Source organism: Ctenopharyngodon idella, chromosome 14, assembly GCF_019924925.1.
Source record: "Ctenopharyngodon idella isolate HZGC_01 chromosome 14, HZGC01, whole genome shotgun sequence".
Lineage (NCBI taxonomy): Eukaryota > Metazoa > Chordata > Actinopteri > Cypriniformes > Xenocyprididae > Ctenopharyngodon > Ctenopharyngodon idella.
Window position 1 is genome coordinate 24,830,093 of NC_067233.1, and position 23,161 is coordinate 24,853,253.

The window sequence follows — 23,161 nt, forward strand, 5'->3', positions numbered from 1 at the left end:
ACATTTGTTTCTTGTTTATTTTTCTTTCGTTTTAGTCATTGTTTTTGTCTTTTTGAAAAAAATGTCCTTTACATTTAGTCAATATTTCATCATGCCCTTTCATAAGTAATCCATTTCGAACAAAATGCCTAATTTTAGTTGATGAGAAAGTATAAAATTACAGAATAATTTCATTATGCTTTAGATGTGTTTTAGTGCATTGTTACGGAAAGAGCGCATTCTAGTGCTGTCAAAAGTACCGACCGCGATACCAAGTCGGTACTTAAATTTTAAAAATGTGATGTTTTGAGCGCTGTTGAGCGGATTAATAAACACCTCTGATTGGCCATTGTGTTCACGGTTCATCGGGTATGTCTGTGATTGGCTAGAATGATCAACGCACGGGAGCGTTTGAATTTGAAAGCTTTTTGAAAGTGGGAGCAGGAGCGTTTGAAAGCAGGTATGTATCTGTGTAAGCGCTTGGTGAAGAGCATCATTAATGTCTATTTACAACATGTTTTTAAAGCGTTGATCATTGTAGCCAATCACAGATATATATGATGAGCGTGTGTGAACAATGACCAATGGTGTTTACGAATCCGCTCAACAGCGCTCAAAGCGTCACATTTTTAAAATTTCAGTACCGACTTGGTATCACAGTCGGTACTTTTGACAACACTAGCGCATTCACAACATGACTGACACATTCTGTGAATTAAGGGTTCAAGCGCGTAGCTCTGAAACCCTATTGTAATTGTTTAAATTTACAAGGATCAGCAAAGTGATTGGGCAGACCAAACCGTAAGTCGTAGGGTCTTAAAACTTTGAGGGCTGGTAGTACTCACAACGTCTACAATGTCACCAAGGCTTGCCTGGCGGGAGCGCGTCAGCGGTGAAAATTACGAAATTGCTCATAACTCCTAAACCGTTAGGCGTAGGCTCAGTGTCTTATATCGATGGAATCTATGGCTCAAGATGCCATGCCTTGGAATGGCGAAATTTTCGGGTATTTTGGATTTTTTTGAAAAACCTACTTCTGTGAACTAGTCTTAAGTTTCTGGCCTGATCGGAACCAAACCAGTGCTGCAAGATTCTCTAGAGTCTGATTGTCAATAATTATCAAAAAAAAAAAAAGTAGAAATTTCACGGTCCCTAAGGGATGCCAAAACGTTTGAAGTGGGTGGAGCCACTTTTACTAAAATGGCTATAACTCGTGAACGGAATGAGATATTTTCACCAAACTCAAGACACCTATGTAAGAGCTCATTCTGTGGTCGTGTGAAAAATGACGCGGCGACTGGCCACTTGGTGCCGCTATAACAGGAAAAAAACAAAAAAATGGCTATCACTACTTCACAGTTAATCCGATTGACTTGAAAATTGGCATAAAGTGTCTTTGTCCAAGGTGCCATGATTGTCTGTGAGGACATTGACGTATCTCAAAAAACATGTCCGCCGTCGGCCAGTGAAGTTTGAGCAACTGTCAGACAACAGAGGCCGATAAGAACGAAACTCGCTGGACCTGTTTGACTCACGGCCCTAGAGGCCTGTGAGAAATTCAAAAGAAATCGTCCAACAGGGGGCGCCTTTGCGTTTTTCACGTGCGTAAAGGATTGTGTACCACATTATTTTTCGCACATGCCCATGACATTCATACCACATGGTAGAACTCCTCATTCTGAGCAACTTTGCCTCTAGGACCATCGCTGTCCATCAAATCGTTCGTTAAATATTGGAGATTATTTCAAAAACCAACTTTGGCGAACTAGTCCTAGGTTTTTGGCTCAACCTCGATAACTATTAAAAAGCTTTATAAACCATAATTTTGTATGGTAAATTGCCTGTATTGGCTGTAAATGTTCTTTTCCATCTATGATCGAGATGGTTACAGGCTTGCTAATTAAAACATACCTTTTTACACACTTGAACCCCAATAATTGCTGCTTGCAGCTATATTTATTATTACAATTTTAAACAACTATTTCCTATGTAAATATATATTTTAAAATGTAATTTATTCCTGTGATCAAAGCTGAATTTTCAGCATCATTACTCCAGTTTTCAGTGTCACATGATCCTTCACAAATCATTCTAATATGATGATTTGCCACTCAAGAAACATTTCTGATTATTATCCATGTTGAAAACAGTTGTGCTGCTGAATATTTTTGATGAAAAGAGCAGAATTTGTTTAAAATTGAAATGTTTTGTAACAATGTAAATGTCTTTATTTTCACTTTTGATCAATTTAATGCATCCTTGCTGAAAAAAAAAATTTAGTTTACTAATCCGATCACATCATTTAGTGCAGGTGTAGGTTGTAATATTAGGTTTATCTTGAATAAAGAAAGTCATACAGGTTTGGAATGACATGATGTTGAGTAAATGATGGCAGATTCTTCTGTTGAATTTCAGCAGCACCAGGTTTTGATCCATCTCAAGGAAGCTCCATCAGTTAATTGTGGGTAACTTCCCCTCCATTGCTTTTCTCTGGCGATGGGACCGTGGGATGCCGGCGTTTCTGAGGGGAGAGTGTGTGGGCCCGAACACGCAATATTTCCCTCAGAGGTGTCTGTAGGTGGAGAATGGAATAAAAAAACAACAACATATGACTAAGTTTATATACGCTTGGGGTCTAGATAAACTAGTCTTCAGTGAGAATTGCATAATCATGCAAATGTCTTAATATATGGGAAAGCAGCGTTTTGTAAAATTGGATAAGGGATTGAATACAAAGCTGCTGAGCTGTGCATGTTGCTGTAACATTGCATCAATGTCATTTAGCCACTCGTAACACAAATCAATAGTGTACGAGTAGCTGTATATTCAGTACGTATGTCAGCGTCAGTCCGTATGTAACCGTTCAATATGCCGAGACTGCAGGGCGGGAAACATACGGGAGAATTCAGGGCATTCCGTAATGTGTCGGTCCTCTTCTGTTCTCAGAGAAAAAGTGCTGAGGTGCACGTTTCCACAGAAAGCAGATCACTCTAACAGGATTGCCTGTTCACTGGCCCCTTGTGTAATTTTGCAAATGTGTGTGTGCTGAAACTGCAGATCCACAGTCGAGGAGACACGCGCTCGCATTCGTACGCACACTTACGCCAATGAACTGTGAGTAAAAGAGCTGACAGTGTGGACAGGGATGGTTTAATAATGATGGAGGTAAAGTAAGGACAGAAGATGATACACGCAGCTGCCATTTTCTCAGCGTTCTGCTTCAGAACGTGATCCTTCAGGAGCTTCACTCCTCTAATGAGCTGTCCACATGCTGACCTGAGAGAGAATACAAGTATCACAGTGACACCACTAGAGACCCCACGCATGATGTGATGAAGCCAAACAGGACAGATGCTTGGACTGACATCCTTTGTTGGTCCTGAAACAACATTCCTATCAAACAATCAGGCCTAAACCTAATCCTAGCCTGAATTTTGCATCCAAAGTCAGATGTGGGATATTCCTACTCTGTATCTCTGAGTTCCAGCCATAAAGACTGCTTAATTGCTTAATTGTGATGTTACTCATTTGTAAGTCACTATAAATATGAATGTACGCTATACTATGTACACTACATGTATACATAAAAGCAGAGGTGTAAAGAGTACCTGAAAATCATACTTGAGTAAAAGTACTGATACCTTACATCGAAAATGACTCCACTACAAGTTACAAGTAACCAATTCCAATACGACTTGAGTAAAAGTCTTAAAGTATCTGATTTTAACAGTTCTTAAGTATTTTACTCATGCTGAATGTATTCTCAGAGATGCACTAGTCCTGAGAGACATACCAGTGAAAATAAGAAACAATTGATTTGTAAGATGAGAAATCAAGTTTATTTTCTAAAATCAAAATAAAACTGAACACCTCAATGTTGCAATAAATCAAGGTCGACACAACAACCGTTTAAACGTCTACAAACTCTCAAGTCTCAGTTGAGCTCAAGTGCACAGAAAGGCCATAAGTAAACCAATATCCTTCAAAACGGTCTTGTCAATATAGCGGATAAATAAAACAATGTTAAGTAAAATTAAATAGTCAAAGTCTACTGTATGTGCTGAGTCTCGTCACTAGCTGCAGTCATTTCCTCATCTAATAAATAAAACATCTGAGAACAGCAACTACCTGCTAATGCACTCACATTCACGTAAAGTATCCTTGTTGACAAGTTTTGGGTGAGTAAAGGCAAAATGCACAAGATATAGTACCTTCAGTGCCCTTAGATGGCGATATCGCTTCTTTATAGCAGAAACAAACTGCTGCAGAAAAAGTTAGCTGCCATGAAAAATGTAACTTGTAATTGCATTACTCATCACAAATGTAGTGGAGTAAAAAGTACATTTACTTGCTCAAAAATGTAGTCAAGTAGAGAGTAAAAGTTGCCAATATCTTTGATACTCAGTACAACTACAAAGTAGCCAAAAAGATACTTAAGTACAGTAACTCAAGTACTTTACACCTCTGCATAAAAGTCCCAAAAGAGGGTTTTCATAGCGATGCCATATAGAAGAACCATTTTTGGTTCCCCAAAGAACCTTTCAGTGAACAGTTCTTAAAAGAACCATTTTTTTTTCTTAGTGTCAAAAACATTTTAATAATCTAAAGAACGTTTTGTGCAATGAAAAGGTTCCATGGATATTAAAGATTCTTCATGGGACTTAAGATGCAAATAAAGAACCTTTATTTTTACAAGAGTACCGTTCAAAAGTTAAGTTTGGGGTCGGTAAGATTTTTTTAATGTTTTTGAAAGAAGTTTCTTCTGCTCATCAAGGCTGCATTTATTTGATAAAAAATACAGTGAAGAAAAACAGTAATATTGTGAAATATTATTACAATTTAAAATAACTTTTTCTGTTTTAATGCATTTTAAAATGTGATTTATTTCTGTGATCAAAGCTGAATTTTCAGCATCATTACTCCAGTCTTCAGTGTCACATGATCCATTCTAATATGCTGATTTGGTGCTCAAAAAAAAAAAAAAAATCTTATTATTAAAAGTGTTAAAAACAGTTTTTGCTGCTTAATATATTTGTGGAAATTATACTTTTTTCAGGATTATTTTATGAACCTTTATTAGCATCTATAGTTCATCATGGACATCATGGAACCATTTCCTTGCAGTTTTTTTTTCTTCAGATTATTAAAAACATTCTTCACACTAAGAAAAAAAAGGGCTATTTTAGGAACTATTCTATGAAAGGGGTTTCTTTTAAAGAGTTCACCCAGAAATGAAAATTATCCCATGATTTACTCACCCTCAAGCCATCCTAGGTGTATATGACTGTCTTCTTTCAGATGAACACAATCAGAGATATATTTAAAAATATCCTGGCTCTTCCAAGCTTTATAATGGTAGTGAATGGAGCTTGAGATTTTAAAGCCCAAAAAAGTTCATGCATCCATCAAAAAAATAATCCATACCGCTCCAGGGGGTTAATAAAGGCCTTCTGAAGCGAAGCGATGGGTTTTTGTAAGAAAAATATCCATATTTAAAACTTTATTAACTATAATAACTAGCTTCTGGCAACGGCTTACGCTACTCCTATCCTACGTCATACATCACGTCAGGGGTTACTCTTATGGTGCAAGTCCACTCACACAGTATGCAGTATAACCCCCTGGAGCCGTATGGATTATTATTATGATGGATGGGTGCATTTTTTGGGGGCTTCAAATTGTGCCCCCATTCACTACTATTAAAAACTTTGGAAGAGCCAGGATATTTTTTAATATATCTTAGATTGTGTTCATCTAAAAGAAGAAAGTCGCAGTTATTCATTATGGAAATGATCCAGCTGCATCTGTGTTCTTTAATTTGTGCATCGTCAGTAGAACTTTCCACTCCCATCGGCGCTTTTTTGGAATTTCCATTTGTGTGCTGGCATGTGTATGAGATCTCATTTTGGCAAAATTGTTGGGATTTCCGAACCAGTTTCCGAAGTGCCGTTCCATTGCACTTTTCCAAACTGAGCGTTGGAAATTTTGACTTTCAGATCTGATTGGCTAAAAAATAATATTGTTCTATGACCATCAACATGGCGATCCAGGATCATGCCCTTCTGGGATAAATAGCAACTGCACATATACAGTCTCGCTTTTACTAAAAACTCAGTTTGCATTTTTGCTAGCCTTTTTCTTTTCCTCCTTTTCTCCATTTTCTCTCCAACATCATCTGGCTATTTTTTGTTTTTTGTAGAATTCTGTCTTCGTATACCCTCATGTTTTCCCTATTTCTCTTTTTCTTTGTGTCTTGGCTGCTTATGTGTAGGAAAAACTCAAAGCTTCACATCAGCAGAGTGAGACTGGAGGATTCTGGGAACTACACCTGTGTGGCGGAGAACTCGCTGGGCAGAGAGAACGCCACCAGCTATGTCAGCGTCCAAAGCAGTAAGAGCTCCATTATTTCCCTCTTAGTTCCCTCTTAACAGCTGAGAGTCACAGGAGACCAGTGCTCCTGCTCATCACGGGACAGATTCTTCTGTGTGTGCTTTATATCTACAGCAGATGTGCTTTGTAACACATGCAGTGAGAGTCTTCATGTTGCACTAGCTGTTTTCGTCCATCTCTTTCACACTGGTCAGATGAAAGATAAGAATTAGGTTACATTTATTTTAGATTAATTTTATCTACTCTTTTGAAATCTAAAATGATCTCAGCATTTGAAAACAAACTGATGAGGGCAGTAAATGCAATAATAAAAGCATTTGTGAGTGCTTGTTAGGCTGTTGCAGGGTGGTTGCTAGGGTGTTGCTAGGTGGTACTAAGGTGTTTTTGGTGGTTGCTAGTTGGTTGCTTATTTTCTCGCTTAGTGGCCCAAGTCAAAACCCTTCTATGATATGGCTCAAGTCCTTCATTGTAAGTCTCTTTGATTGTTTTGCCTGTTTTATCGACTATTAGGCCATAGAATAGTAATAGCACACAGCCGCAGGATTTGAGGCAGCATTCAGGGGCCAGTTGCTTAAACATAGTTAAGACTGTGTCTTAAGAACTAGTCTGACCAACTATCAGTTAGTTAGGACTAATAGTTAGGACGTACTCTTCAGATTCAAATTAGACCAATCTAACTTTTCATGTAACTGACTTAAAAAAGTTATGATCAGTCTTAAAGAAAAAAAATTAGATGACTAACTTGTAAAACTAGTCTAAGCATTTGATGCAACCGGCCCCAGGTCTGTTTTGTGAATTTTGGTGTTATTGTGGATAACACACCTCTCTCATCTGCTGTTTTACTTACTGATCTCCCCACCTGCTTCAGTGTCTGGAGTATATCACATCAGCTAGAGGCGTTTGATGTGCCCTGAGTGTGTGTGTGTGTAACTAATGCGAGCTCCATCCAGCCCATCTTAAGGGCAGTAATGGTTGAGTGGTTTGAGATATAGGGTCTTTCTCTCTCTCTCAACTTTGTCCTCCAGCTCTCCACCAAACCCCTCCATTATCTGATGTGTCAGCAGAGTCTCATGGACACAAAGAACGAACAGATGAGCAAGAAAATGAATGAGTGAGTGAGTAAAAGAAATGATAGAATAAATTAGGGCTTCATGATTAATCGAAATAAAACCATAAATGTGAAATGGCTTAGTGCAATTGATCAAATCACACTAATAATAAAAATAATCATTATTATTATTAATATTATTTTAGTCATATTGACATATAATCATTAAATGTTTGTCCAAATAGTGCAGTCCTACAAAGAAGCAAAAAAATGTTTTAATTAATTTCCAGAAAATGTGAAAAACAGTTATATTTCCCCCCAAATCATGTAGCCCTAGAATAAGTGAATTCTGAATTAATCTGTGTATAAATGATTGATTGAGTGGATAAGAGAGTGAATGAACAAATTAACTGAATGAATCAAAGATTCACTTTCTTTATAGGTTCAACAAGATCATTTGAAGGAATGAGTAAATATTATTAATAATGTATTAAATTAAATGAGAAATCAAAGATTTAGGCTCTTTATTGTTACAGTGAGCTAATTCTAAAAATGAATTAAATCACAAAAATGTAAAATTAAAAAATCTAAAACATTATGAAATATTTTATTTGTTTGCCTGTATGTCATGTGACCGACATCAGAGTAGGGCTGGAATGGTGCGTCAATGTAGGGCTGTCACAATATCAGATTTTTCACTACACGGTTATTGTGGAATAGAAATAAATAATGCTATCAGTCAAGTAGAAATTAAAAAGAAATTATATTATTTTATAGTATCATATGCAGTGATAAAGGCTATGTCGATTGGCATTGCATTATAAATATACATTATCCTTATGAAAATACCCAAGATGGCTTGAAGAACACAGATAAACAATAATACTGTTGCAGTGGTGTGTTAATTCTCTTCATATTTAATCAGTCAAAATGTCTTTATCTGTGTTTTATTCAGCTACAGCGATCATTGGATGTCTTTGTCCGTATTAGGGATTTCCTAGAACTTATTACTCATGAGTCTCACTTGTGGACTTTCTGCATGAGGGCGCCCTCCGGTGTCGAGTATGAATGAAACAAATTACATGTGAGAGTTTACTGCTCCATAATGCTCACAATCACATCGTCCTATGTTGGATAAAAATAAGAAAGATGAAAAAGCTCTCTAAAGATATTTGAAGTAAACATACAATAATCCATAAGTTTTTATCTGAATCAGCACACTTTTGGACTAAAATCCCTGAGGGATGTAAATATAATAAAACAGAGAAAGGTGTCAGCAGGTAATGTAATTTCCCATTTCTGGACTAGCAAAATAATGGCAACTTACTCTCTGTACAATGGCCAAATCTGTAAGATAATGGAGGTGGAGTTGGGTGAACAGATTGGTGATTTTGGTCCTTTTTCCCGGAATCTAAAAAACTTCCACACCGGCGAGCTAACTTTCTTGGAGTGTGGTCAGAGTGTCTGTCATATCCGACGACATGCTTTTACGTGGCAGTAGCAGCTGCGATGTGACTGCTTGTATTTTATAACAATTGGCAACCAGCGTTAAGGTGCAATACCGCCACCTACTGTTCGTTGGGATGTCAACAAGATACTGGCGCTGGATAATTTACGCATCATATTATCATATGTGCACTATTCATTTGAATTAATTTGCATTTAATTGCAACACCCCTAATTAAAACATTGACGATATTTCATTTTTTAAATATCATGGTTATAGTCAATACCGGTATATCGCGACACCCCTACATCATTGTAATGTGTGTGTGTGTGTGTGTGTGTCCCTGTGTTCTGAGAGGTAATTGGCTTATTTAATAATCTGAGATCTATTATGTAGTTAAGTCACTGTGAAAGGTAAAAAGATCCTTTCAGGATGTGTGTGTGAGAGATAAAGTGAAAGTTTACATGTTTACATGTTTACATGTTCTGTGTGCATGTGTATTAGAAAGTTTGTGAGTCAGTGAGGAAATATTTTGTGTCTCTGAATGTGTGTGTGTGTACAGTGAAGAGCTGCAGATAACTCTCTGTGCTTAATGAAGATAAACTGTGTCATTTTGGCAGATTCTGCACTCCAGGAACAGCAAGCATTTCAGTCCATAAGTGCACAGATTTCAGCTATATATAACAGCACAGACACCCGAGAGACAGAGAAAGAGAGGGAGAGATGCTCTAGTGGCCATATGGGGGGTCACCAGGGTAGTATCTATGCAGTATTTGAGAGCATAGAGTAAAGGTGTGTCTTAAAACAGGACAACAACTGCGCAGGCTAAAGCAGAACGTCCTTGAAGACGGGTCATTTAGGAGGAGTGTGTGTTTACATCTTTGTGTATATGTTTGTGTGTGACGTGAGACCCAGCTGGACTCTGGCCTCTGAATTCTTCAGCTGCAATGCCAAGAGCCTGTCAGTTACAAGAGCCAAGTATATTTAACGCAAAATATACACACACACACACACACACACACACAGCCACAACCACAATTGACCCTGTCTGTGCACCCAAAGATGTAAAGGCTACCATGTACTCCCCCTCATGTCATTCCAAACCTGCACAAATTTTGTGGAAGGAAAATGTTGAATGTTAATGCTGCGTTTCCCCCTATAAAGAAGAAAGTTGGTCCAAAAAGTATCATAAATCGACCATAAAAGAAGTCCATAGAACATCAAATTCATCAAAAGTGACAGTAAAGACATTTATACCTAGTTCAGTCATGAAACTCTATAGGGCACAGGGTGATAGGTCCGTTACATGCAATCTGCAAGCAATCACATCATTACCTCATGGCGCAATGAAATTGCTTGCTCAACATTTCAATAATCTGGTCTGGTTCATTGTTTGCTGTATGCTAGTCCTGCAGCGTGCTATCAGATTTCATCCCTCCACCTCCCCAGCTCCACCTGCCTAGATCTGCTGCGGGATTTACGTATGTCTATTAATGCAGCAGCATATCTTACATGCTCACAGTGGCATGTCTGTGTATCTATTAGCAGTAGCAAGTCCATACTCGCACTGCAGCAGCAGCATAGCAGATCTAGTCCGCCGAGACCAAATACATTAACACTGCCATATTCAATAACATGTCAAAACTATTCATAGAGTTGTCGTGAAAAATATAACCAAAGATTTCTATTTGAAATAAAGGCCATTACTCCAGTTTTCAGTGTCACATGATCCTTCAGAAATCATTCTAATATGCTGATTTGCTGCTCAAGAAGCAGTTTTTATTAATATCAATGTTGAAAACAGTTTTGCTGCTTAATATTTTTGTGGAAACCATAATATTTTTTTTTTTTTTCAGGATTCTTTGATGAATAGAAAGTTCAAAAGAACAGCATTTATTTGAGATAGAAATCTTTTGTAACATTATAAATGTCTTTACTATTTATAATTTAGTGCATCCTTGCTGAATAAAAGTATTAATTTCTTTCAAAACTGTATGGTTTTGGATTTTAAATATAGTGCATGAGTTGTATGCACTATTTTTGTGGTTGTTTTATGATACTTTTTTTTATTTATTTATTTTTTTTATTATCCTTTTTGGACCTTGACAGCCCATATATTTGTAAGGGGAAAAGTAGCATTGACATTCAAAATTTTGCTTCCATAAAAAAATCATACAGCATGACAACATTTTCATTTTTCAGTGAACTACAGGTATACGTTTAATAAATGGCCCTGGTCTTATTTTGCATAATTCATCAGTGCACATTATTTTAAGATAAAAATGCCTGTTTTCATAATCTTAATTGTAATATTATTACAATATAATAATTTTTTTTTGTCTCTGACACAATATACTCTAAAAAATGCTGGGTTAAAAACAACCCAAGTTGGGTTCAGAATGGACAAACCCAGCAATTGGGTTGTTTTAACCCAGCAGTTGGGTTAAATGTTTGACCAACCTGCTAGGTAGTTTTATTTAACTCAACTATTGTTTAAAAATTACTGGTCATGCTTGCTGCTTGCTTATGAATGAGCATCAATGAACTCAAAGTATGTTGGAAATTAACATTTATTAATATGTTTAATAAATTAACATTTATTAATACGTTTAGTGAATACTAATTAAACAATAAATATTTATTAAATTTCTTATTAACAAATGTCCACCTTTTGATTATTATTGTTGCCTCTAGTAATTATGTGTCTGATTTTTTTTTTTTTTTCCAACCTATTTAGGGTTCATTTTAAGCCAGCCATATAGTCATTTTTAAACAATAGTTGAGTTAAACAAAACTACCCGGCAGGTTGGTCAAACATTTAACCCAACTGCTGGGTTAAAACAACCCAATTGCTGGGTTTGTCCATTTTGACCCAACTTGGGTTGTTTTTAACCCAGCATTTTTTTTAGAGTAACCCAACAGCTGGATCTATCCATTTTTCAACTCAACACTTTTTAAAGTGTAGAAATGTCTGAGAGTCAGATAAACCAGTAATGTCACATAAAATGTGCCAAGCTACATTATTCTACAGTGAATATTTTATTTAACGCAGAAATACATAATGGAAATAAAATGCATTGCAGATTCCTTGTCATGTTGTTTTTAAGCACACATCTGTATGAATGGGCGCATCTCACAAAGGCGCATGGACACAGGTCATGTTAAATTGATGATTCTGGATCCAGTGTTACTGTTGAGATAAATGAGGAATGAGTCCACTGTCCAGAGCTCAGCACTGCTGCCTTCAGCTTAATGAGTCTGACGCAAACGCAGACATAAAACACACTCCTGCGCACGCTGCTCTGCCTCCACCCCTGCTCCAGCGGCTGTCAACTTCAGCCTGCGTTCAAACTGGAATACTAGCATGCTGCTTACTGCATACTGTACAGTATGTACTGTATACTTTTTTTTTTTTTTTTTTTGAAAAATAGTTTGTGGAAAAGTATTCTGTACTCAACACTAAATGGTTCAAACAGTTTGCCACATTTTCATATTACCCTGGTGCATTTAGTGTAACATTTTCTCATCTTTTGTCAGTCTGATCATAGTCTGTTAATCAATAATTAATCAAAAAAGATATTCCAATTTATTCAAACACACTGGTAACAGAAGATCTGTTCGAGTGCATTGCATTGTGACATTATTTTTGTAATGCAGACCAACTAACTATTTTGGGGGAAAAAAAAAAATATATATATATATATATATATATATATATATATACAGTATCTCACAGAAGTGAGTACACCCCTCACATTTTTGTAAATATTTTATATCTTTTCATGTGACAACACTGAAGAAATGACACTTTGCTACAATGTAAATTAGTGAGTGTACAGCTTGTATAACAGTGTAAATTTGCTGACCCCTCAAAATAACTCAACACACAGCCATTAATGTCTAAACCGCTGGCCACAAAAGTGAGTACACCCCTAAGTAAAAATGTCCAAATTGGGCCCATTTAGCCATTTTCTCTCCCCGGTGTCATGTGACTCGTTAGTGTTACAAGGTCTCAGGTGGGAATGGGGAGCAGGTGTGTTAAATTTGGTGTTATCGCTCTCACTCTCTCATACTGGTCACTGGAAGTTCAACATGGCACCTCATGGCAAAGAACTCTGAGGATCTGAAAAAAAGAATTGTTGCTCTACATAAAGATGGTATAGGCTATAAGAAGACCCAAGACCCTGAAACTGAGCTGCAGCACGGTGGCCAAGACTATACAGTGGTCTTACAGGACAGGTTCCACTCAGAACAGGCCTCGCCATGGTCGACCAAAGAAGTTGAGTGCACGTGCTCAGCGTCATATCCAGAGGTTGTGTTTGGGAAATAGACGTATGATTGCTGCCAGCATTGCTGCAGAGGTTGAAGGGGTGGGGGGTCAGCCTGTCAGTGCTCAGACCATACGCCGCACGCTGCATCAAATTGATCTGCATGGCTGTCGTCCCAGAAGGAAGCCTCTTCTAAAGATGATGCACAAGAAAGCCCGCAAACAGTTCGCTGAAGACAAGCAGACTAAGGACATGGATTACTGGAACCATGTCCTGTGGTCTGATGACACCAAGATAAACTTATTTGGTTCAGATGGTGTCAAGCGTGTGTGGCGGCAACCAGGTGAGGAGTACGAAGACAAGTGTGTCTTGCCTACAGTCAAGCATGGTGGTGGGAGTGTCATGGTCTTGGGCTGCATGAGTGCTGCCGGCACTGGGGAGCTACAGTTCATTGAGGGAACCATGAATGCCAACATGTACTGTGACATACTGAAGCAGAGCATGATCCCCTCTCTTTGGAGACTTGGCCGCAGGGCAGTACTCCAACATGATAACGACCCCAAACACACACGTCCAAGACGACCACTGCCTTGCTAAAGAAGCTGAGGGTACCTAAACCCTATTGAGCATCTGTGGGGCATCCTCAAACGGAAGGTGGAGGAGCGCAAGGTCTCTAACATCCACCAGCTCCGTGATGTCGTCATGGAGGAGTGGAAGAGGACTCCAGTGGCAACCTGTGAAGCTCTGGTGAACTCCATGCCCAAGAGGGTTCAGGCAGTGCTGGAAAATAATGGTGGCCACACAAAATATTGACACTTTGGGCCCAATTTGGACATTTTCACTTAGAGGTGTACTCACTTTTGTGGTCAGCGGTACACTCACTACTTTACATTGTAGCAAAGTGTCATTTCTTCAGTGTTGTCACATGAAAAGATATAATAAAATATTTACAAAAATGTGAGGGGTGTACTCACTTCTGTGAGATTCTGTGAGATACTGTGTATATATATATATATATATATAACACACACACACACATCCTTTATGATAATTTCCTTATTTTGGAAGTTGCATTATAATAAAGAACCCGCTATAAATTAATAAATGTATATGCAAATGTGTGTAGTATCTGCATACAAAAATTTGCATATGCAAAAGAACAGTATGCACACTGCATAGCACTTTCTTTCAAGAACACTTTGTAGTACGAACCCACGTTTTTCTCTCTCTTTCCCATCAGTGGCTCTCCTTCCTGATAATCTCTCTCCTTCAAATCCCCCATTCCTCCACTTCCATTCACTCCCCTCTTCATTAGCCTGTCTCTCCATCCGTTCTGCTCCCCCCCCCCGCATGCGGTTCTGCAGCGTGTGCATGTGCGTGTTTTTGCGTGCATGTGATCGCTCTCGCAGTGGACATGTCTGTGAATGCCGTCTGAATGGGTAGTGCCTGTAAGTGGTTCAATGTCATTGATCGGCGCCTGGTTGAGTAGAGTGGATCAGCAGCCCCGTACAGGCCCCCCGTGTGACTTACGGCCTTCCCTGCGACCCCCCTCGCTGGGGCGTGAATCATGTTCTCCTGCCTGTCCGCATCCATCCATCGGCTCAGAGCCAAGGCTAATGGAGCTAATATCCTGTCGCACCAGGATGGACTACGGGACGGAGGGAAATATGTGCAGTCTTTAAAAGCCTCTCTCTGGATCTATTTAAAGCGGAGAACAGATGTACTGCCAGTGCAGCACCTGATCAACATTATTGTCTTTTAGTCATGATTGGATAAACTCACCATCTCCCCCCTGTGGAGGAAGACATATGCTGTTATGGGCCGCAAACACACACAGTCAAACACTGCAGTTATCTATCTATCTATCTATCTATCTATCTATCTATCTATCTATCTGTCTATCATCTATCTATCTATCATCTATCTATCTATCTATCTATCTATCTATCTATCTGTCTGTCTGTCTGTCTGTCTGTCTGTCAGACCTATAAATCTTTAAAATAAAAAAAGCTTTTTAAACTTTACTTTTAAAAAAAAAAATGCAGCTATATGGATTTCAATTCATTTCAGTTCTACTTTATTGCATTTAAAATCACAGTGCAATTCTGCATCCTGTTTGCTACCTCAATTCAAATCCAGTTCAAATTCAAGAACTGAATAAAATATTCTTAATTTAATTCTGAATGGCGCACAAGCCTGGTTGGAACAGGAAAGTGCCACTTACCTCCTCAGAAAATGTATAAATCTATTTCTCCTGTTGTAACGTTCACTGCGCATGTTCAGTTCAATGGACATTAATGTTTTTTAGTCAGGATCGATTGCCATTTGTGATTGCTGAGTCTGGATTTTTAAGACCGTCAAAGAGATTAAAATGGTGGATTTAAACTTGAACATTAAAGGCAAAATTTACTAACAGCTTGCGCATACGCAAACCCTCGATTGGCCTTAAACTACTTTCAGGATTTACCTGAAAGTAAAAATTTAAAAATTAGCAATGAAAAGGTGTGGACACAAAGGGCCCTATTTTAACGATCTAAGCGCATGGACTAAAGCGCTCGGCGCAAGTGCGCTTAGGGCGTGTCCGAATCCACTTTTGCTAGTTTAAGGAAAGAAAAAATGGTCAGCGCGCCCGGCGCACAGTCTAAAAGGGTTCAGTAATGAGTATTGGGTGTGTTTTGACCGTAACATGCAATAAACCAATCAGAGTCTCATCTCCCATTCCCTTTAAAAGCCAGTTGCGCTCGTGCCATGGCAGATTTGCTATTTACATGGCAGAATTTGCAAGTGGAAAAACTGAACACTTCTCTAGTGAGGAAATGGATCTGCTCATGCACGAGGTTAAAGTACGCGAGCAGACCATCCACGGGAAAAGCCAAATTCCACCAAAGCATTTGTATCTTTATGCACACAATAATAATCTTTTACATTGTAATCTTTTTATTTTTAATATTTGGCATGTGTGTGTGCTGCTGTGCGTCCCTGTGTGTGTAATAAGCAAAGTGTACACGTGTTGTGCACCCGCATATAGGCGCATATTACTAACGTGCTCTTTAAATAAAATAAAAAAATAATGGCACAGTCTATTTCAGTTGCCTCAAAATAGTAACGTGCCAACAATGCGCCTGAACACACCTTGTTTTCAGACCAGCACACCCATGGGCGCACAAATAGGCGCAAACGTGGCGCAGGATGTGAAAATGATAACTGTGTCAGGCTGAAACTAGCAAAAAACACTTGCGTCGCACCTGGCACTGCATTGCGCCAGGTGCATGATAGGGCCCAAATATTTTTTGCAGCTGACCTTATTGCATATGATATGCATTTGTAGGAGTTTCCCTTTTGAATGCAAAATTTATGTGAGGAGAGTATTTAAATGAATCAAGAAACGTGATTTACTAAGGTTTGTGGTAGTCAATTCAATGGTATTTGTGGCATTATTTAATGTTGGGAAAAACCACATATTAACCGTTTTTGGGCTTGACATGGCTGCGATAGTTGCTGCTATAGGAGGAGGCACTGCAAAGGGAGAACATTTTCTCCACTCGAGGAAGACATTATCTAAACATATCATTTGCCAAACCATATAATTTTTAATTTGCTGCACCTGTGTTGTTAGTAGATTACCCGTACCTGATTATTGGCTTTGCTTGTTTGCGACCCTACCCTAATTTGCGCTGCTCTTGGTAGATTGCGTTGGTCATAATGGAAATGAACTGGCTAGACCGGTGTTCTTCAATCTGCGCATTGTCAGTATCACCCGCAGAACTTTCCACTCCCATCAGCGTTTTTATGGGATTGCGGTCTCACACTAATTTGCCCTGTTTAGTAAACTTGTCCCTATATTGTGTATTCCCCAGTGCTTGGAATGAATAGATATAGAACTCCAATATAATACGATGTATCTCCAAACACAAAAAGAGGGATTGACCACTTTGTGTGTCTCACAGGAAACAGTTATAGGCTAGCAACATAGCGGCACGATAGCGCACACACTGTCACTGCAGAGAAGAGGACATATGCTCGAGACAGATGTAAGATTGAATGTTAGAGGCGATATCGTTCTGCTCTCCTCCATTTCCTGCTGGAGTGATGTGTGACCTTTAGAGACACGGGCTATTGTGCTCTGAGACATACAGTATCTCCTTCTCTCTTTATGCCCTTCTGTTCTCTTTCTCGCTCTCTCTCTGCTGTGCTGTGTGTTTGTGTGTGCATGTTAATGAGCTAATTAGCTCATTATGAAATGGCAGGGCTCAGGTGGTGGGCTGTCCAGTACTAGATCACTCCATGTGGTCTCACCGAAGTGGTGTCTGTCTGCTATATACCTCACACTAGTTACGTCACATAATTACATCCATGTATTGTATTCGTTTACACTTGGCATTAAGGCCTAATACATTTTCGTTTGAAAACGCATCTTTATTTGTGACCACCACATCATAACTGATTATAAGAAATTTTAATTGTAATGAATATTGGCTGTACAGTTTAGTTTATGTGCATATTGTATGCTAATGTGCTTCCGTGGCTTTTTACTTTGTCGCAGTAGTCCTAAAAATAGATATGCTGGAGAAGTTTCTTTCTCTCTTTTTCTTTATCATAATTTTGAGTTGTGTGCACATGAATGACCAAGCAGACTTATTGAGAAACTCTCTTTGAAACCATCTATGATAGTTATGACATCAAATATGATGGAAGACAACTCTGAAGTGAATGTTTTTATGAGGTTGTTTTTATTTTCACTGCTGTATTTTAGTAATATCAAGGTTTTGTGTGCAACAGAGCTTATAGTCTAATGCAAAGTTACTCATGCTTGGCCAGTTTGCTTCATGCAAAGGAATAAATTATTGTTAGATACCATACAAACCACATATTTTGGCAACTTGAAAGCATGATGCGCTGTAATAATAACTGTGAAGTAGGATATGATCCTATCAGGTGCACTCTCTGCATGAGCTGTGAGCCAGATTTACTGTGATGTGAAGTTAAAACTGCACATATCAGATCAGATACGAGACTGGAGTTACTTTATAGCACTAGAACATTTTGTTGGCTCACTTTGACGTCACTAATTAGTACACAGGAGGACAGAAATACTACGGCTGTGGGACTAATACACAAGCACACACTCTGCTTACACACACACAGGCATTGTGTCCATCACTACCGGTGTCTGGGAGGTGGAAGTGCAGTAAAAGCAGGTACTGTATGTGAATCTCAGATTAAAGTGTAACTTTTCAGTCACGATTTTCAACCTGCTTTGTGTTGTTACAATGTTGGTAGTTAGTATATGTAAATAAACTATGCTTACTCGTTCTCCTTGTTACCTGGACCAAATTCACGTTTATTTGTCAGCAAAAGTCTGCCAGATGACACAAAATGACAGCTCCAGGGCTTTTGTGAAAACTACAGATTATACTTCCGCATTTTTGTATCCCTGACCACAGACAGTCAGATCAACAGAGGGTTATTAACAGAACAGTTATTGTAAGGGTTTATCACTGAAGCTTGTATCATACTTTGTCTACTCCTTTAACAGCATTAGGGGAAAAATATAACACTTCAGCAACAGCTTTCTTAATTGTATACGATGGTGTTTTGCTTCAGGGGGTTGGGTGGAACTGAATGAATGGCAGTTTCTTTCAGTTTTTCCCCTCTGTTTGGCCTACAACACTGTGTTTATGGTCATCCAGTTTGAAATGTTGACTGCAGAGGTTTTTCAGATTTTCTGTCATGGCGTTTTCTCCGTATTTATTATTCTTTGCAGCCTTTATTTGCTGCCTACAACGCACTGGATACTTCACTGGAAACTGAAAGTAACTCACGCTAAACGTTAGGGCTGGGACAATACATTGATTATCGATTCACGATACAATGAATCTGGAACGATTCTGATATTTTCTGAATGTATTGCGATTCTCTCTCGAATCGATTCTGAGCTTAGTTTTTAACAGCAGATGGCACTACGTGCTTTAGAAACACACATAATGTTACTCTGCTAGCTTCCAGTCCCTTTACACACACCACTTAAACCTAAAATAATCATTCATAAAGTTCGAAAAGGTTGAAGCGAATTACAAGGGTGTTTGCAGTGGGCTGTATTTACATGAATCTCGCATCATAAAAGCATTCTGAGCCGAGGTGCAAGTGTATTTAACCACTTACATGACTCAGCCGAATGCACGAGCGCTGTCCAGCATTCTTCTTTGTGAGCATTTGAGTGTGATTAAAAACTAACCTAGAGCGCCATCTGCTGTTAAACTAAGCTCAGAATCGATTTGAGAAAGAAAATATCAGGATTGATCCAGATTCATTGTATCGCGAATTGAGAATCGAGAATCGATGAGAATCGACTAACCGTTTACTGAATTCCTGCAGGGTTCGACACCGCTACGACTAAAAGTTTGCTAAGAAATATTTCCTACTAAAGCAAGGCGGTATTTGACTCTGGTCAAGCGTATCCATACCAGACTGGTGGGAGTGGCCTTGGACGGCAACATACCCAGTGCATTTTGGGTGTTTTCCTACCTATTTGGCAAAAAGGAAGACAACAGCCTTTTTTCTTTGTTTTCTCTAGTCAGGTAGCACCGATTTAAAAAAAAAAAAAAAAAAATGTGCGTTTCTACTTTATAGGCAGCCAAGTTTCATTGAAAGCCCATTTTGCCAGTGGTGTAGTACCCCTTTAATCAACACATCCCAGCTCTTCTGCACACACCATATGTGTTTTTCTCACAGTAACACACGCATTCACACTTTCAATTTGGGAAAGGGCTTTAGACATTGGCTATTTTAAGAATAGCATACTAGCATACTACTCTTATCATTTCTGCAGTATATATTATATATACTATGTACACTATGCACATTTGTGTATACATATATATATATATATATATATATCAGATGTTTAAAATTACCCCTGGAAGTTCACGTATAACTGGTTGGGAATCACAGACCTACTACATTTGCCACAATGTGCAGTATTCATCAGAGCACACTATGTTCAATACTGCATCCCACAATGCCGAGGTTCTCAAACTGGTGAAGCGGAGCTGTTGAAAGAAGGCGTGGAATTTTTATGGGTGTGTAAAATTATTTATTGTCATCAGGGAAAAGCGACCGTAAATACTTACATAGCATATCAGCAAATGTGTTCGGAATATATGATTCCTATTTCCAATAATTATTCAAAGACTTTCCTGTAACAATAACATTGTTTTGGTTGGTTGCCATGGATTTCATCAGAGTTGGTCCATCCTCCACAGACACGAGCATTGCAGGCTGCTCTCTTGATCTGTGACTCGTGAGGGAAGGAGTTGTGATCGTGACAGTCCGTCAACATCCGCTTATAAAAGTGCACAAAGCATATGACGTCAGTTTGAGAACCTCTGCCACAATGCAGCATTTACAGCAACAATGTCCAAAGCATCTCTTCCATGACTCGTGGGCTACATTCAAACTGTCAGTCTTGGGGATTGACAACCACATTTACTGATGCTGGATTCACACAGGGCGTCGACATTAACGCTTCTCATTTACTTTGAATGGGTGACGTCATGAGTTGCCAAACTGAATTGTGGGATCCATTGCGTCGTGCCACTGATGTTGCTTGCAGCAGAAGTTGAAAATTTTTCAACTTTTCAAGTGCCAACGCAGGCGTCTGCCAATGAGATCGCCTTATGCAAATATCCTAGTGCAGCTGCTAGCCAATTGCGTTCATGCAACACCGGAAAATAGAGGAACATGAGAAGACGTCCGTTAACACCAACACCCCGTTTGAATGCAGCGTCAACCGCTCTTCTGAAACAGGCACGCTTAGGACTGCACATGCGCATTGGCTGGTCTAGCCTGAAAAATAAGCTTTTTAACGCTATTTGAGCATAAGACACCACATTTATGATACAATTGTTGTTAGATTTCATTTCAAATATGAAATGTAATCGTGAGCTTGGTGAACAGCTTTGGAGAATTTGATGTTTCCCCATTCAAAGAGATTCGAGCTGCACTTGCATGACTGAAATTGGCATTTCAAAGATGGCCGCAGAGTGAAATGACTTGGCTAAAAGGGACTGGTGCAGAGCAGCTCCATATGACGTGACAGACAACTAGCGGTCCAGTCCGGTTCTGTTCATATAGCGTGGGTTTTCAGAAAATGCAGTCCTGAAAATCTACAGGTGTGAGTTCGGTTATAAAATGCGGTTGTCACTCCTGTAAATAACTGAACTGTGTGAACGAAACCATATTAAGGACTCAAATACAGGACTGACAACCATACTCTGCTGCTGTGTGAACGTGGCCATTATCCGATCACACTGCCAAAGTTAAGACATTTTTACTCAAATCCTCATGAATTTTTTTTTTTTTTTTCATAACAGAACACCTTTCAATTAAACATGCAATATAATGAATTCATGTGACAATATTGTAGTATACCAATGTTTGAATTGTTTGCATAATTCTTTCTGCTTCACATACTATTTTTAATAGGCAGTATGGGGTATAAACTGTGCACTATCGATAAGCATTAATTAGTAAACCATCTCCTTCTTGACTTTTTGAATTTTAATTTGATACAAATTGTATTCAAATAAGAAAATAATTGATTTCTAAGATGATGATTGGACATGCAACAAAATGAGGACATGTATTGTAGCATACTGGTTAAAATATTAATTGCATATATAAAGTATTTATTTTTATAAAGTTTTTTGCTGTATTTTGTTGCAAAACTATATTGTTACTGTATATAGTTTTATTAATATTTTAAATTTGCTTTTATTTTTTAGTTTTCATTTTAATTTTAGTTTAAGTTTTAGTAATTTTTGTTATAATTTTGTTGACATGTATATATTGCCATTATTATGTAATCAAAATGAAAATTATTATTGCTGGTCTTCAATGATAATGTAAAGTTTCATTAATGTATTTGCACCAAAAAATGATAAGGATTTATGCTGATATCGTCCAAAACCACACTTTGCCAGGGGTGTTTCCAAACTTTTGGAGGGCAGTGTATATATATATGAAATATTTATTGCATACTGCAAGCAGTTTCACATACTGTTTTTAAAGCCCTGTTTACACCTGGTATTAAGATGTGTTTTGGTCGATCGGATCATGATTAGACGAGGGAGACACATTCCCATTTACACCTGGTGTTTTAATCTGTCTCTTTTGTCCACTTTCAACCACTTCTGTCCTGATTTCTTCAAGGGGAGGGTCTATGGGTGGTTCTACTGGATGGTTCTACTGGATGAAATAAGCTCACACAATTTACATATGAATGCCACTGAGACGACGGAAAACATACAAAAAACATTAATTTCTGCTCTGACAGCCACAAGACCGGCCGAATGATGAGCGTGTGTTAGAAATCAGGAATGGTGAGAGAGCATTGTGCTTGGTACATTTTTCATCTTCAAACCAAACTTGGGTCTTCAGCGACAAAGTTTAAATCCCATCTGGCTAGCGCGCTTTCCATAATGTTTACGTATTAGGTCAGTAGGTGGAGAGCAGGCGGTCTTTTGTGGCTGTTCGAACACATTTAATCACGTGATGTTTACACTACAAAAGCCATCCGGTCGAATGCGTTTTCGAATGTCTATATGTGTAGCGTGCTAGTATCCCTCCCCCCCCTCTTTATGTCTGTCACTCTTGACTATCTCCGTCTGGCTCTTTGTCCGGGCAGCCATTTGAATCACGGATTCCCCGTGTCTCTGGCTGCAGAGATCCAGATGTGATGTGCGCAGTTTGATTCTGCGTGACTCTGACACACTGCAGAAAATCTAAAAGCTCGGTGTGGCTGTGAGCCAGCGATGCCTGCGAGAACATCCTCCCATCTGCCATGTGTATTTGGCAGCATGTGTCTCACTCTAGTTTATATACAGAATGATACAGTGTTTTGTGGAACAGTGTGTGTGTGTGTGTGTGTGTGTGTGTGTGTGTGTGTGTGTGCCTGCAGTTTCAGTTCTGTTGCCATGTTGGAGAAATATTTAGCAGTGCTGCAGACAGATACAGAAAGGAATAATTCTG

At 38.7% G+C, this 23,161-nt stretch overlaps 1 protein-coding gene across 5 annotated transcripts in view; it reads left to right on the top strand.

Moving 5' to 3' along the window:
- nrg2b (neuregulin 2b) overlaps nt 1–23,161 on the top strand; it is an 87,209-nt gene that overhangs the window by 40,163 nt on the left and 23,885 nt on the right. For all 5 annotated transcript variants that reach the window (XM_051860267.1, XM_051860263.1, XM_051860262.1 and 2 more), the window contains one exon: nt 6,251–6,369. In XM_051860267.1, the coding sequence (XP_051716227.1) occupies nt 6,251–6,369 (119 nt within the window). The remainder of the gene's footprint in view (nt 1–6,250; nt 6,370–23,161) is intronic.